This window comes from Pelobates fuscus, chromosome 3 (genome assembly GCF_036172605.1).
Source record: "Pelobates fuscus isolate aPelFus1 chromosome 3, aPelFus1.pri, whole genome shotgun sequence".
In the NCBI taxonomy this organism is placed as follows: domain Eukaryota; kingdom Metazoa; phylum Chordata; class Amphibia; order Anura; family Pelobatidae; genus Pelobates; species Pelobates fuscus.
The window spans coordinates 66,072,146-66,090,294 of record NC_086319.1 but is presented as its reverse complement, the minus strand read 5'-3'; the positions used below and the strand labels follow the sequence as shown (position 1 = coordinate 66,090,294).

General features: G+C 39.0%; 1 protein-coding gene across 1 annotated transcript in view; it reads left to right on the top strand.

The window, feature by feature from the left end:
* ACSS3 (acyl-CoA synthetase short chain family member 3) overlaps positions 1-18,149 on the top strand; it is a 116,058-nt gene that overhangs the window by 77,424 nt on the left and 20,485 nt on the right. Inside the window, exons 10-11 of the mRNA XM_063447144.1 lie at positions 6,261-6,364; positions 13,524-13,619. Of these exons, the coding sequence (XP_063303214.1) occupies positions 6,261-6,364; positions 13,524-13,619 (200 nt within the window). The remainder of the gene's footprint in view (positions 1-6,260; positions 6,365-13,523; positions 13,620-18,149) is intronic.

Sequence of the window (18,149 nt, the reverse complement as noted above, 5' to 3'; positions counted from 1 at the left end):
GGTCGCAGTGTTGAGAGTGAACTCTAGCCCCATAGACACACTGCCCCCACACACACACCATACACATTCACACACTGCCCCCACACACACACACCATACACATTCACACACTGCCCCCCATCCACACACTGCCCCCCCACACACACACCATACACATTCACACATTGCCTCATACACACACACAGTGCCTCCATACACACTGCCCCCATGCACACACACACATTCACAGCCCCCCCATACAAACATTTCCCCACACACGCTACACATTCACACACTACACCCCCCACACACACATACACTGAACCTTTCACACACACTGCACCCCTCACACATTGTACCACTGCTCCTATACCCTACTACAGCCCCATATCCCAGCAAACCCCAGGTAAGTTGTCAAACTGTTCTTAAACGGTTTGACTACTTACTCTGTGAGGGGGTCCTGGTGTTCTATCATTCTGCTATACCTGTCAGATTTCTATACCCTCGTCACTTCCGGGGAGGGGAAGCAGCTGGATCCTGTGCTGCACATGCGTGCTAGCACTCCTGCTACTCCTCCACAGCCAGGTCCTGGAAGGTAAATAAAACTAGTTTTACACTTTCATTATAGTTAGTGCATTCACTAAGCTTAGGACATGGGACATTTAGGGGTAATGTTAGGGTTCAAATTAGAGTTAGGATTAGGGACTTGTTCACATTTAGTGATATTTCACAATAGGGGAATATCACTAAATAGGGATTTCTCACTCTATTTTAACCCTTACCCCAAGGGTTAGGGTAAGAATAGAGAGTGAGAGAGGTTAGAAGCACTTACCTAACCCTAAATTGAACCCTCACTTAACCCTAAATGTCCCGTGTGCCTAAGCTTAGTGAATGCACTAAATATAATGAAAGTGTAACACTAGTTTTACTTACCTTCCAGGACCTGGCTGTGGAGGAGTAGCAGGAGTGCTAGCACGCATGTGCAGCACAGGATCCAGCTGCTTCCCCTCCCCGGAAGTGCCGAGGGTATAGAAATCTGACGAGGTATAGCAGACTGATAGAACACCGGCACTCCTTGCACCATAACCACTACACAGAGCAGTAGTCGTTATTGTGCATGGATTTTTTCTTTAAATAATCTACAAGTGCCCCTCCCGGGATCAGGCTCTGGATCCTCCACTGGTATATGACATGTATATTAATGTGTGTATTATATATATATATATATATATATATATATATATATAATTATGTCTATTATATTTACACATATATTAATGTACATTTATATATGCATAATACACAGAGAAATGTCATTAATATGTACCATATGTAATGAGCAGATATTGGCCCAGTCTTGTTGCTAGGTAGATGCACACTCCAGCACAATAACATATTTAAAGTGAAGCGCGCACCCACAGGACTTCAAAGTAAACAAGATAACGTCAATTTTTTACAGTTGTGCCCAACATACATTCACCATTTCAGTCCCATTACCAAGCTTGCCTTAATATGTCATGGTAGTTGGACTGAAACATTGATTACATGCAAAGGCACATCTGCTTAACCCCTTAAGACCGCAGCCAAATGTACAAGTTGTGATCCAAAAAAAACTTAAACAAAACCTGGCATTTGCGCTACATGTCTGTCCAACCGTAATTCACCTCTTTCATATTAAATGCACCCACACTTATTATATATCATTTTATTCAGGGGAAACAGGGCTTTCGTTTAACATCAAATATTTAGGTATGGAACATAATTTAATATGAAAAAAATATTACAAAAATGAGAGAAAATAAGATTTTTTTAAATTTTTTTAGTTCTACCTGACATTCTAACTGTGAATGTCATAATACTGTTTGCTTTTACTGCAATAAAATACACATATTTGTATTCAGCGATGTCTCACGTGTAAAACAGTACCCCCTATGTACAGGTTTTATGGTGTTTTGGGAAGTTACAGGGTCAAATATAGCATGTTACATATTTCAGTTTTTTCACATTGAAATTCGCCAGATTGGTTACGTTGCCTTTGAGACCATATGGTAGCCCAGAAATAAGAATTACCCCCATGATGGCATACCATTTGCAAAAGTAGACAACCCAAGGTATTGCAAATGGAGTATGTCCAGTCTTTTTTAGTAGCCACTTGGTCACAAACACTGGCCAAAGTTAGTGTTAATATTTGAAAATGCAAAAAACTAATTTGAACGCAAATTTTGGCCAGTGTTTGTGACTAAGTGGCTACTAAAAAAAAAAACATACCCTATTTGCAATACCCTGGGTTGTCTACTATTGCAAATGGTATGCCATCATGGAGATAATTTTCATTCCTGGGCTACCATACGGTCTCAAAGGCAACCTGGCGAATTTTAATGTGAAAAAACTGAAACGCAAACCTTATATTTGACTCTGTAACTTTTGGAAACACCATAAAACCTGTACATGAGGGGTACTGTTATACTCAGGAGACTTCGCTGAACACAAATATTAGTGTTTCAAAACAGTAAAACGTATCACAACAATTATATCGTCAGTGTAAGTGCCATTTGTGTGTGAAAAATGCAAAAAATTTCACTGTCACTGACGATATCGTCGTTGTAACATATTTTACTGTTTTGAAACACTAATATTTGTGTTCAGCGAAGTCTTCCGAGTAAAACAGTACCCCCCATGTACAGGTTTTATGGTGTCTTGGAAAGTTATAGGGTTAAATATAGTGCTAGCAAATTAAATTCCCTATAGTTTCAGCATGGGTTGTCAGGCAGGTCCCGCTAATTGTAATTAATAAAATGACCTAATTATGTAAAATTATTACATAAATATATGCGTAGAATTATTATATATATAGGTGTGTATATATATATGTGTGCATATATATATGTATATAATTTTTTTTATTATTTTTATTTATATATAGGTATATATTTAGTGATATATACGTATATACTTATGTATATAGATATATATATTATTTCGTTCTACATGTATTTTGATATCAATATATATATATTAATTTTAAAATACAGTTAGAACGAAATTTCGCATGTTTATATATTTTTTATCTATTTATTTTGTATTATTTTTATTTATTTTTTTTAACGTATTTATATATTTATTTTTTATTATATATAAATATATATATAATAAAAATTATATATATATTTAATCAATATCATTGTACGTGTATTTTGATATTAATATATATATAATTATGTATATATTAATATTAAAATACATGTAGACAGTGTATGTATATTTATGTGTATATGTGTATATATATATACTTAGATCATATATATAATAAATATATATATGATCTAAGTATATATAATCTTATTTTTACACTGTTTTAACGGATTTTATTTGAATTTCAGACAGCAGGGGGAGTACCTGTCATTACAGGCACTCCCCCTGCTGGCATTGACATGGACGGCTATGCCGTCCATGTGATCGCGGGGTCCTCGCAAGGACCTCGCGATCACATGGCCCTGGGGGGCCGAAGAGGATGGAGGGGGACTCCCTGGGCTCCCAGGTAAGTCCCCCATACCGCGATCGCCGGCGTGGGATCGCCGGCGACCGGGTAAGTACATAAGACCGCAGGACGTTCTATGCCGCCCTGCGGATTTTAGAGCCATCTAAATAAGGACGGCATAGTACGTCCTGCGGTCTTAAGGGGTTAAAATAAATCAGCACTTTTGTTTATTTTGAACCATATGAGTGCTTTTTTTTTACGTTGGAGTAATAATTTTTAATTTTAAGTTCTCTTTTCTAACTCTGTATCTGCACACTATGCTGGCGCGACGCATTATGGGGCTGGTAAAACATTTTTTTCCAGGGCTGCTTTTAATGCCCAGTCCGGCCCTGGGTGATGGCATGTGTTGCTCCATTTCTCAGAATGAGGAGCTTGGCCAGAAAACCCACCTATAATGTATAGCATTCGCCTGGACAGTCGGCTTGATTATAGATAGAGATTCACAAACCTGGAATGTAGACGCTAATAAGTCAGCATGTATCTTAATATGTTCGAATTGATCCAGCATCCAGCTTGCTAGCATGGTCTTTTCTTTTACATGGAAGAAATGTATCAGTGTTATGACATCTCGTGGTGCATTGGTTTACATCCGCCATCTGTGAGCTCGGTCTATGAGGAGCATATACGAATGGATCTACGGTATAATTTTTTGAAAAAACACCACCAATTAAGTGACTAAATCTCTAGAGGTTGCCGTCTCTGGTATCCTCCTGAAACAAAGGTCATTCCTTCTTGCTCTGACCTCCAAGTCCGATATATTGAGCCTGTAGGAGTTGATAGTAGTGCCGAGTTCTTGCAGTTTGTCTGTTTAACTGTTGTATGCAGTGGCACAATCCTCTATCTTTTGCTCATCAATCTTTTGTGGTGGCTGTGCTGGCCCAGGTTGTGCATTTCCATTTTAAAATCACTGACAAAGCGTGCAGTTGGGTGGTAAGTGAGGCAGTAATTATAGAGGTCAGATCGGCCAACAGAGCCTTCATGTCCACAGAGGTAATTGGTCTGTCATCTGTGAGTGGCCCAGGAATCACTGATGGTGAGGGAGAACCTTCCCTTGTGGTTTGATTGGCAACTTCTTTGGCCTGCTCTCCATGGCAGACCTAACATGTCGCTGATCAAACCACATGCAGTGGTTTGTAGTAACACCTCCAGCTAAGAAAGAGTATTCTCAGTCCACTTTTTCTGTCCTCATTTGGACTCTTTGTGACTTATTGGACCTGGGAGTATTAACACAAGTGCAGAGTTCATTGCAAAGACGCTGTTGATAGTGCTGTTCTCAGCTAAAACAACATAGCTCACTCAGAGCACGTCTATGTAGCTACGCCGCTAAGCCACTCCCACAGAGTAAGCTACTATTTTAGAAACTGACAAGATTGCACCCTCTTCACTGCCATTAAGACAGCTGGGAGGGTGCTCTTCCTGATCACTATGCTGGGGCATAGAGCAAATGTCTATGCTTCACATAGAAAAGCACTGTATTCTAGGAGAAGCATCAAATAGACAGGGAGTTTATCAGTACTGGTGATTTCCCAATAGGCAGAGCAGAGCTACAGTGAGGGACATCTTGTCCCTAGATTAAAAGTAAGTTAACCCCTTGAAAATACAGGTTTCTGGGTGGATGGAGTGCAAAAAATGCAAGATTTATTTATAAATGTGTTTATGTATATATGTACGTGTGTATATGTATTTAAGCATATATACATACCTATTATATAATTCCATGTACTCCCATGTTGGCTCTATTATGGTTAATCATGATAAAACAAGAGTTGCTTGAAGAGGCAGTGAAGTGGAAGAAAATGAGGCTGGATAACATGCAAATGAGATACTGTTCTAAGGAGATGCTTCAAGTTGTTAGCCTTGCTCTGAAATTGTGCCTTATAGAAACATGTTAGAGATTGCTGAAAGGAGAGCCTCTTAAAGAATCATATTTGTTGTAGTCTGCTTAATTGCAACTTCAAATAAATCTTCATTACCAATCAGCTAAGCTGACATAGTGTTGCTTCCTTGGAGATGCTGTGCTTATTTAGTCTTGCACAATTAAAGGGACTCTCCTGTGCCAGGAAAACGAATCCATTTTCCTGGCAGAACAGGACCCTGCAGTGTCCCCCTCACTGAGGGGGGCCCTCACTGAAGGGGTTAAAACCCCTTCAGTGACTTACCTGAATCCAGTGCATGTCCCTCGGTGCTGGGTCAGGCTTCACCCACACTCCTCCCCGGCGACGTCAGCCTGCGGGGGAGACCTAATGCGCCTTCGCGGCAATGGCCATGTGCGCGCATAAGACCTCCCCATAGGAAAGCATTATTCAATGCTTACCTATGGGGATTCCGGCAACGCTAATGCATAGCGTGAGGACGTCCAGCATCGTTTAAAACACTTTTGTGTTTTAAGAACCCAGAATTCCCTCTAGTGGCTGTCTGATAGACAGACACTAGATAACGACTTAACCCTGCAAGGTAATTATTGCAGTTTATAAAAACTGCAATAATTACACTTGTTGGGTTAAGGGTGGTGGAAGTTGGCACCCAGACCACTCCAATGGGCAGAAGTGGTCTGGGTGCCTGGAGTGTCCCTTTAATTGTCTTCAGCCTTCTATTTGCAGAGGTCATGAATGATGGCATTGTAAGATTCGAGTAACTAACCCGTGTTAACAAAACTTCATTGTGTTGGTAGTCCTTCTGAAGATCTATACTATCATACAAATCAAATATATGTATTTTAAAAGTAGTTTACTTTGTTTTACAGATTCCGCACTTTATTTGTTGCTGGAGAACGCTGTGATGTGGAAACGCTTGAATGGGCCAAAAATATCTTTAAGGTTCCAGTGTTGGATCACTGGTGGCAGACTGGTAAGCTATTTCTCGTTTTATCATATATTTAAGACCCCATTTTACCAGACTGGGCAATTTTGTGTTGTTTTTTTTTTTGTTTGATTGTTTTTTGCTGTTTATGGTGTTTTTGTTTACAGTGTGTTTGAAACCTACGGAGTTGAAACATAGTATTGATATCCCATATTCGCCTTTGTCTGTTTTTGTTTAAAAAGACACTTTAAACAGTATAACCACTACATCTCAGGAAATTGCCAATACTTTACTTTTTTCTTTTTTATTTCCTCAAGGGACAAAATATTTACAGTTGAGCGGAACAACATGTTCTCTTGTCTGTGTACAAAATTACCCATATCTGGACCAATTTTAAATAGAATCTCATGAAATTGGCCAAGCAAGCATAATGATTAATTATTTGCCCTGAGTGAAAATTACATTGCTAAAGGGAGTAGCTGATGTAAGAGGATCATTATTATTTAAACTATTTATTAATATAATATTTCCTAGATTACAGAGTTAAGTTTTGCATTTGCATGCAGCATCACATGAGTCTAATTGTCATGGTCTCTGCTCCCTCTGGACATGACAAAACCATATTAAGGCTGTGCATCATACGGTCATTCTTTTCAATGTGGACTGCTCCACTGTACACTCATGAAATATACCATGGTGGTTGTGTCATTTTTCGTCATCACGCTAACCACATTAAACACTCCTCATTGCCCTGTCGTGATCTCCGTTAGACAAGAGTACGTTTTGATTTGCGGTGTCTGTTTATTGGTTTTGATTTAGCTTTGCTTCTGACTACTCGGACTTTGACTCTGTTTAATCAATGTCCCGCTACCCTATACTGCATACTAGTTTACTCTTGTAGACTGTATTCTAAGCTTTCATACATTAAGCCTGGCTACCTGGTATTAGGCTTTCCTGTAGTATAGGACAACCTTAACTTTGAATTTTGTGTGTTGGGGTGTCTAGTCTTATAATTAATTATTTTGAATCAATGTGTGTTATTTCAGGACTCAGTCTTCCGGATGCTGGGTGCTTCCTTATCTGGAATCCAAAAGCTCCCTGCAGAAAGTTTCTGTTAGCTCCCCTGAGGGCGCCAGTAGCTATTAGCCAATGAGCACATTCCCGCTGGATTAGCAAAGTTCAGGGACCTTCTGGGAATTCAAAAGTTGCAAAACAGTTTGACTATTTACTAGACTAGGTGTATCCTGCATGCGCCTGGGAGGATGCCATGTAATTCCTGGCACCATAACCACTACTGCGCACTGTAGTAGTTATGGCTGGTGCTTGGAATATTCCTTTCAATTCCTAAACAGTGTAATATCAATTATAATAGTATTCAATCAGGAGAATATGTTCAGGTTTTTGTCAGGTGTTAATTAATATTAGTAATTGAATTGACCTTGGAAAACTGCTATACACAATCTATCAGAGTATCTGTGAAAAAAAATACAATACAATATTACAGCCCAGTAACAAAAATAAATAATAATAGGTTCCATCTCTATCTCAGATTACAAAAGTGTATAACAATAAACGTGGTGAAAATCTACAGACGCACCCATGTGGTGTTTATTTCTCAATATACGGTAGTAAATTTTTCTTTTTTCGAGATACTGATTTTAGTGATTATTTTTTTTACGGAAAAATTAAATTTTCTTTTACTCATGTGGAAAATTCAGACTGAAATCTGAGTGTGTCAGTAGAAAGGATTAATTAAAGAGTGCTAAAATGGTTAATAAAGTTTTGCATTATGTTCTAGTGACGTAAAATGTTGCAAATTGCAGCTGTGAACATAACTGATTCTTTTCAAGTGCAGTTGTCAAGCTGCTTCTTTGGAATTTAGATTTTCTATTTGTATTTAAACCAGTAACGCTTGTGGCAAACGCTGAATACGGAAAATTGCTCTCTTTATATGTTTTTTTTTTTTTTTTTATGTTTCTTTTTTTTTGTTACTTCTGTCTTCTTTATTTATACTGCTTTGTGCTTATTTTCAATTCCATCTTTGTAGCTTTTGAAAGCAGTTATTACTAGTGTACGAGGAGGAGGGCAGAAAATATTACTTAAAAGAGAGGGAGGGTTTTGGAGAGTGAATTAGGTGGGAGAGAAAGAGGAGAAATGTTTAGGAAGGCGAGAGCGTAAATAGGATTTTGGAGTGGAAAAAGAGTGGAAAAGGGAGAGAGATAGTAAATAACTGTTTGCCATGAGAAGAAAAGAGAGTTTGAAGAAAGAGCAGGAAAGGTTTAGGACAGGAGGAAGAAAAAGCCATGGATAGTGGAGGCCGAATGTTTATATACGTGTATATGCCTGTGCTCGTAGTTCTGATTTGACAGTAATTTATGAAAGTAAACTATTCTTTGACTGTAAGAATAGTGTGTGTATTAGCATTAGCCCTATATCTCAAGCAGAATTTAAAGCAGATTATTCCAAAGTGTCTACCCATTCAGTTTTAGGTTCAGGGACCAGACTGACTAAGAGACATTCTGCGCTGTATAATGAATGAAAACCAAAATAAAAATAATAAAAAAAGAAAATCAATAGGGAGGGAAATACCATTGCACAACAATCTGCCTTACTTTGCAACCTTGTCTGTGTTTTAAACTTTTTACTGACCAGCTGCGACTGACTAAAATGGCGGTCACTCCTGTTAGCTTGGTCACTGCCTACAGAATGCTAACAGTTAGTTACAACAGTGAGTTACCAGAAGCTGCTAATGAGCAGCAGTCCGTAAGTAGCAGCGTAAGTTCCCATTACTTTTTATTAAAGCTCTGACCAATATTTAGCAACCTATTTCTGTCTTGTTTAGAGCCCTGTCTCTGCTCATAACCGGTTGCCATTAACCACCAAAAAATAACAGCAAAGTTTTGTATTCGTTACAAGCTACAGATTGTTTTTAATAGTGACAACCTAGTGCATCTCTCTGACGACAAAGTTGTAAAAGAGCCCAAGGTCTAGTTTATAACTTTACAGAAACAGTTGAACAGAATGACTGACCAAAAGCTTTAAGGATTTTTTTTCTAGAATATTTGTGAACTCAGCCACAATAAAATTCACGCTATTTTCCGAAAGGCAATAGACTTTTAGGGTTCCTTCAAGAGATCCATTATCTCCATGTTCTATTTCTGAATATTTATTTTAAATGGGTCTGAATGCTTACTCAGAAATATTATCAGTGTTAACTATGCACAATGACACCATTGTAATGTATGAGGGGAATGTTAATGTAATGAAATGGGGCATCAAACAATTAACCACTCACTCCCTTCTATAGTGGATTAACAAACCATTCAAGTATCCTAATTCCAGTGGTGAACATCTGCATAAGTATGTAGACTTAACCCTATCTTCCCCAGCATTCCTTGTGTAAAGTTCTTTAGTGTATGCAATAATGCCTGAAGGTTGAAATCTTTGGACTTGAAGTAGTTCCGTGCATTGGGCTTATATAGAATGTGAACTGGATTTAAAATCGTAGAATAGAAATACCAGGATTAGATTAAAATGTTGTTGTTTTTTTTAGATTTAACTTACAGTAGTGATGGTGCGCAACAACAAAAAATCGTATTCACTATGGACCTCTTATAGAGAGTGAAAGTAACCCTGTGTACATAAAATGAGGTGTTTACAGAGTGGAAATATTATAAATAATTGCAAAAACAAACAGTGGTTGTGGTGAAACAAAACACAATCTGTAGGTATACTTGCAAACATGGAAATCACTCTGACACCTATTACTACTGTAAGTTATTTTATGTTCAAATCGTTTTACCAGGATTTGTTTTTGTTGGTTGCTGCATGTACTAAGATCCTTCTCTCATTTGCGCCATCCTATTTATAATCGTTTTATTAGATTTACCAATGCTTTCTGGTTAGCTGAGGATTAAAAATTAGTAGATTCTATTAGTGCTGTGATAATGGATATTGAATTGTGAATAATGTCTGGTAGTTACTTATTCTGGAAAATGTTACTGTAAAATCCTGGTTTAGAATAAAGAAGGAAGTATAGATATATGGCAAATGGATTAACCTAACCCAGCTAGGATATTGTTGAAGTGTTAACAGAAGAGCAATTTAAAGAAAAGCAAGGCCCTTTTGGTTACATGATAACAACTGCCCCATTTTATTTGTGTTTTTATATATATATATATATATATATATATACACACACATCCTCTGGGTGTCTTAAACGCTAACCAGCTAAATAATAATGAAGAAACAGAACACAATCCGAGGACTTCATACAGCTGACCTACTTTTATTACAGCCGTATAACTGTTGGGTCAATGCTTCCTGAGGAATGATACTTGACTGGAACGTTGACCCTGCACTTCTGGTAGTTATACGGCTGTAATAAAAGCAATTGATTTGCATCTTTATAAAATCCTGCGAGTTTCTTCAACATATATATGTTATTATTTAGGTTTGAGGGGATTGCCGTTTTCTCAATATGCATAATTTATGAATATTTCCCAAAGTAGCATTTCACATTTGAAAGGACAGTAATTATTTATTTTATTTTTCCATTTTCCAATATCGTACTAGATATAACACACTTTTCCTGTCTAAAGCACTTTGATACTCGTCGACAGTTACAAATATAGAGTTATACAAATAATACAAACCAGATACAGCCTGCAATTCACTGGAAAGGGTTATTTGCTGTACAGAACTTCCACTGGGGCTTCCCATGCTGATTTCAGCCCTGCATATCTAGCTTTGAACCTACGTGCACAGTACCGTACTTATACGTCGATGCACGGTTCAGGCTTAGTATTGACTAGACATTAATTTAAAAAAAAAATACAATTTGATATGACTTGAGTTCCACTGCAGTGGCAGCTGCCCATTTTTATTATAAGTAGATTTAAAATAATTATAGTAAATAAATATATTGACTGTTTGGGCCTATTTTAAATCTTGAGGCTGTAGGTGCCAGTCCCAGAGTTAATGTTAATGTGTCTCTGGAAGAGATGAATATATTAAAATGGCACTGTCACCGTTGCCGCTGGTGGTCTGGTGGCCAGAGGGGGCAGGTAAAAATGAGGCAAGACCATGGTATCTTCCATAGACAAAGTCAGTTCCCTGAAGCCAGCACTGGTGACAGATGGGGGAATTGACTCTTTAGCTTTGTCTTGTCTCTAAGAATTCAGGTGGAGGAGAAATAGAGAGACAAAGTAGTCCTTACTTTGTCTCTGTATATTTCTTGAATATCAGTGAAATTTCAACGCAGTCAAAATTAGTATTTCACTAAGATTCTATCTTTATAAAAATGCTAAATTTTCAGGGAGGTGACAGTGCCGCTTTAAGGAAGGCAATAAATAAACATGAACTGGTTTAAAACACCCTGCAGGCCACTTCTAATATGTACTGCTGCATCCTTTTCCTCTAATCCCACAAGACTCCTGATAAGTGTAATACAGAACATTGTCTGTGTGTGATGCACACATTAAAAACATATCCAACACATTCTAAATCACTATCTGTTAAAAGTAAAATAACTGTTAAAGAACTGGGCAATTTCACTTTATTGACTCTTTAAGAAATGTTACAAGGAGAACAGTGGTGCAAGTTTATGAAGACAGTATATTGTAAAAGGTAATTATTGTGACCCCAGGTTTATGATATTATCTGGAGTTATAAGAAAGGAATCCAAGTTAAATGGTGTGCTTTGTATTTTTATTATCCCTCCATATTCTCACAGGAAATGAAAGATCACAAGGTATATTTGGTCAGGGTTTGCCCAAAATATTGAGGAATATTTATCAGTGTCCTGTTCTGAAAGGTGTTGCAAATTACTAAAAGTGGGGCAGTCACCATGGAAACAGTTAAACCCTCCATTGGTGACTCCTCCACTTTCACATCTTTGCACCACTTTTCAGAAACAACACTTGATTTCCCAATATCCTGCCTGGTCCACGGATTACGTGATACAATCTACCTTACTACTTGCCACTCCCTGAAGCCTCACAGACTAAACTCTGCACAACCCTTTATAACATTAAGGCACTCTTAGAGCCTTGTGCTCTGTTCTATGTATGTTGTGTGGTGACTGACTGTTGTAGGTGTGTGGGGGAGCCTTATTGTTGTGTGTGAGTGCTTGTAATGGCTGAATGTTGTGTGAGGAGGTGGCTGAGAGCTGTATGTGGGGAGCCGAGGCTGAGTGTGTCTGTGTGTGCTGGTTGTGTGTGTGGTAACTGAATTGTGTGTCTGGAGCAGTCTAAATATTTTGCATTTGTGTAGAGGAAACTGAGTATGGCTGAGTGTTTTGTGTGTGTCTATTTTAGGGCACTCTGGTCTGGATCTCAGTGGGGCACAGGACTGAGCAGGGAGAACCTTTTATCTGTGAGGGTCCACTCACAGCCAGAGCTCTCTGCTTAGATAGGGGCCCACCGGGCTCCTGTCTTAGTCTGAGAACTAGGCGGCCACCTATGCTGCCTTATGGGTAATTCGTCTGCCTTAAGGATTATCCTATAAGTATGAAAACGATATACATAATGTTTCTATTTGAAAAATGCTGTTCTGTGGAATAGTTTGTATTTAATGATAGCTGCAGGGAAAATGTAAAAACTGGTAACTGAATTACAAGTACGGTAGTTAAGGGGGCTATATTTATTAAGTATGGAATGTATCTATCATGTAGTGATTTGTTAGTACGCAAGCAATATTTTCTGTGTGCATTTTTCTTCATGTACATAGTTACATTCAGTGTTCGGTACACCTGTTTAATAATGTATTTCTAATTGGCCAATAATGTGTACACTCATGCCAAAACTGAAGTAGAGTGTTGGTAAAACATTACCTGGTGTGATAAATCTGAACTTCTGCTGATGCACCGTTACCAGGATATGCTTGGTCTGCTCTAATTGGATTTCTGACATCACCCATTGGTTTTGCAACGGGCCATTAGATACTAGATGTACTAAAGGCCTGGTATGGTCATGTGACCTCTTTTAAGAGATTATCATTCCCCCAAATATGTGTATAGAAATGTATAGGTTTATATGCCTTTTACTGGTTCCGCGGTTGAGTACATGGAGTTAAATAGGCAGAGGTCATCAAATCAGGGGGGAGAGTCGAATTTGAGGGGTAAAGTAAAGCCTCCTACTATTCACCAGCTACCAATGTTCCCCATTGAGGCTTCTAAGAAAATCATGTGTACTCCTTTCTATCCTAGAAACTGGATCTCCTATTACTGCAACATGTGTTGGCCTTGGAAATACTTTAACTCCTCCTGCGGGTCAAGCAGGGAAACCTGTTCCAGGATATAATGGTAAGTAAGCACAGTCCTGTGAGTTGTATAACAGAAAACACAATTTTATAACACACTTTATTGTCCTGCTATGTACATTTTAATGATATTCAAAAAGCTGTATGTTATTTACCACACAACACATTTTCACGAATGAATAAAGAAATAGATTTTATAGATTTGTGATTACAGGACAAATAACTTTTTGATTTCTAACTTTATTATCCCAATGTGTGTAAGTAAATTAAATCTAAATATTACTTAATCATAATGCTCTGACACACTTTGCTTTATGAAGTGGAAATCTGTGTAATATCAATTCTAGAATAATCTATTTCAATAAAGATGTTTTGAGGTTAGAACGAACACCAATCTGTTTTTAGTCATTGTTTCCATGGAAACCGCGATTGGTCAGACAATGCAAATGCATACTTAAGTCATATTCTTAACATGTTATATTTCTAATGTATATGTGTTATGCAAACATTTATTTTAAAATTTATTAGCATTACATTTTCAAAATGAACTACTTTTTCCACACTTTATTATAAACTTATTTTGTTTTAGGGCACAGTAGTTTTTAGTTTTTTTACTTGATTGTATATCCGCCTTATATTTTTGATTGTGTAGTTTATTAGATACACAGTTTTGCCAGTTATTGTATCCTATGTAAGACACCATCTGCCAGGCACCCAGATACTTCTGCCCATTAGAGTGGTCTGGGTGCCAACTCCCACCACCCTTAACCCTGCAGCTGTAAATATTGCAGTTTTCATAAACTGCAATAATTACATTGCAGGGTTAACTCCTCCTCTAGTGGCTGTCTACTAGACAGCCACTAGAGGGCACTTCCTGGTTTCTAACACAGTTTTTTTCACGCTGTGTGAGGACCTCCAGCGTCGCTCAATTCCCCATAGAAAGCATTGAAATAATTTTCAATGCTTTCCTATGGAGAGGTCTAATGCGCGCATGCGCGATCAGTCTCCCCCGCCGGATGACGTCGGCGGTGGAGGAGCGTGGGCAGACCCAAAACCACTGCTGAGACATCGGCGGGGGTCTCAGGTAAGTCACTGAAGGGGTTTTCACCTCTTCAGCAACATGGGATGGGGGGGTGGGAGGGAGAGGGGACCTGCAGTGCCAGGAAAACGGTTTGTTTTTCTGGCACTGGAGTGTCCCTTTAATCTTTAATAAAGATTGATATCTTTTATTTTACATGGTTTATAGAGTTTTCAGCTGTAAACTCTTAGGACACATAATTCCTTCTCCAAACATACCACAACCAGTGGGCTAAGTATGCAGAGGGAGGCCCATTTGATATCTGTCCATTTGACTCATTCCTAATTGAGCATGTTCAGGTCAATCTCTACATGTCAGTCTCTTTATTGCCTTGTTGATCATAAACAGAATATCCTATTCGCAGCTTTGAATTCATTTTTTTGCCGACTGCTTATTATCGGACCTAGATTATCTCAAAACCCTGTGACTCACACTTGGTGAATGTGGAAGTGAGCTGTTGTGTCAAGTTATCTGAGATGTAATTATGTTGGGTCGCACATGTTGGGAGCTGAAATAATTTACCAGTGTTAAAGTAAAGCATGAATGCTACCTCCTAGACGATGAAAGAAAAGGGTTCAAGTGAGAAAGAAAGAAATTGACTTTACTTAAGCAATTATTATATACATTGTGTGTGCCGTTCACAAACATGGACCAGTAAAGCCATTTAAATAACAAGGCTAACAAATGTATTTTGTATAACCTTAAATAATGAAGGCCAGTTGTTTAGATCAATAAAACTGCCAATTTGCTGAAATTTGCATAATTGTTTAATGCTTAAAGGGACATTGCAGTATCCTTACACCCTACAGCTGATTGTACTATGTAAAATACAATCCTATTCCTGCACTCCGTTCCTATACTCTCCAACACCAGTTGTGGGGTTACCATGGAGTAACCGGTGTTTATTTGGAGAGCAAAAGGACCAGCTAAAGAACTGATTGACAAATGGGAAAGAAGTAAATTTTTTAAATAGGCCCTTCCTTAATCTATACCTGTATAGATTAAATGTTATGCTTTTGTAAAAGAGCAAAATTAGTTTTCAGCAGGGCAGGTGCCTTTAGGTTAGACTTTATCAGAACATGCTGGATGTTAAGGGCATTTTAACTTATTATTCCAGCCTTCTTACGAATTTATTTTTGGATATCTATTTTTCATGGCATTATTCAGTGCACGACAAACCTATAAAGAGACAATTTTGGCTGCAGATATATTAGTCAATCCTGGTTTATCCATTGTTCTCTAAAGAAGTACTGCTCCATAGGAGTTTCTGGAATTATGGTTCAACAAACAATAGTAGATTCATTCATTAAAATACTTGAATGAAACTACTTAGCATGCTAATATGTACAAAAGAGCTTTATTAACGTGAATGAAGGTATTTGTGGTCACAAATGCATGGCTATTTTATAGAAACCTAGGGCATAGCCTATTCAGGGTTATTTTAAAATTTATGGAGTAGACATACAATTTGCATAAGTGCCTTAGAAGAATTTGTTCAATCAGAGGCATGCATTCTTCAGTAGCCTTATGTGGTCTAACAAATTGTTTGCTGACCATATGAAAATGTTTTTGCTTATCATATTATGTTTACTTACTACCTATATATAAACAAATGTGCGTGTGTGAGGTCTGAAAATGTTTATTTAATATAGAAATCCACACCACAGTATTTGGCTGTACCCTGAAATTTAGAGCATTTGTTTTGTTTTTTCCAATAAATTATTGTTATAAACTCTGTCCCTGAAAGAAGTTGAATGTAGCATGTGGAGGTGGAGAAACAAATTCTGGGGGGTGGGGAGATGTATCAACAATTGGGCAATCACCATGGTATATTCCGTTAGTGACTCCTCATCAGGGCACGAGTCCTGCAGGAACGCGTGGGAACGGCGTTCCTGCACTTTTTTCATGGCAGGAATGCTGTTCCCCCTGCAGGCACTGCCCCAAATGCCCTGTGTTCCCTCTTGATGGGGGGGGGGTGGCACCTGATGGACCCCCCCAGCTGGCGGCTCTCTCCCTGTCATACGCGTGAGGGAGCTGTGTCCTCTCTGCTCCCTCTCGCCGCGCGCCGTTTTCTGATGCAGGGAGACGGAATATGACATCATATTCCGGCTCCCTGCATCAGCTGACAACCCGCGCGCCGAGAGGGAGCAGAGAGGACACAGCTCCCTCACCGCTTGTGACAGGGAGAGAGCCGCCGCCTCACTGCAGCCCCACTGGACCCCAGGGACCCATCCATGCCAGCTTTCCTAAAAGGTAGAGAGGCTGGCTGGGTGGAAAATGTTAATTGTAATAATATTAATAATTTGTAGATATGTATGTGTGTTAGTGTGTGTGTGTTAGTGTACAGGGAGTGCAGAATTATTAGGCAAATGAGTATTTTGACCACATCATCCTCTTTATGCATGTTGTCTTACTCCAAGCTGTATAGGCTCGAAAGCCTACTACCAATTAAGCATATTAGGTGATGTGCATCTCTGTAATGAGAAGGGGTGTGGTCTAATGACATCAACACCCTATATCAGGTGTGCATAATTATTAGGCAACTTCCTTTCCTTTGGCAAAATGGGTCAAAAGAAGGACTTGACAGGCTCAGAAAAGTAAAAAATAGTGAGATATCTTGCAGAGGGATGCAGCACTCTTAAAATTGCAAAGCTTCTGAAGCATGATCATCGAACAATCAAGCGTTTCATTCAAAATAGTCAACAGGGTCGCAAGAAGCGTGTGGAGAAACCAAGGCGCAAAATAACTGCCCATTAACTGAGAAAAGTCAAGCGTGCAGCTGCCAAGATGCCACTTGCCACCAGTTTGGCCATATTTCAGAGCTGCAACATCACTGGAGTGCCCAAAAGCACAAGGTGTGCAATACTCAGAGACATGGCCAAGGTAAGAAAGGCTGAAAGACGACCACCACTGAACAAGACACACAAGCTGAAACGTCAAGACTGGGCCAAGAAATATCTCAAGACTGATTTTTCTAAGGTTTTATGGATTGATGAAATGAGAGTGAGTCTTGATGGGCCAGATGGATGGGCCCGTGGCTGGATTGGTAAAGGGCAGAGAGCTCCAGTTCGACTCAGACGCCAGCAAGGTGGAGGTGGAGTACTGGTTTGGGCTGGTATCATCAAAGATGAGCTTGTGGGGCCTTTTTGGGTTGAGGATGGAGTCAAGCTCAACTCCCAGTCCTACTGCCAGTTTCTGGAAGACACCTTCTTCAAGCAGTGGTACAGGAAGAAGTCTGCATCCTTCAAGAAAAACATGATTTTCATGCAGGACAATGCTCCATCACACGCGTCCAAGTACTCCACAGCGTGGCTGGCAAGAAAGGGTATAAAAGAAGAAAATCTAATGACATGGCCTCCTTGTTCACCTGATCTGAACCCCATTGAGAACCTGTGGTCCATCATCAAATGTGAGAATTACAAGGAGGGAAAACAGTACACCTCTCTGAACAGTGTCTGGGAGGCTGTGGTTGCTGCTGCACGCAATGTTGATGGT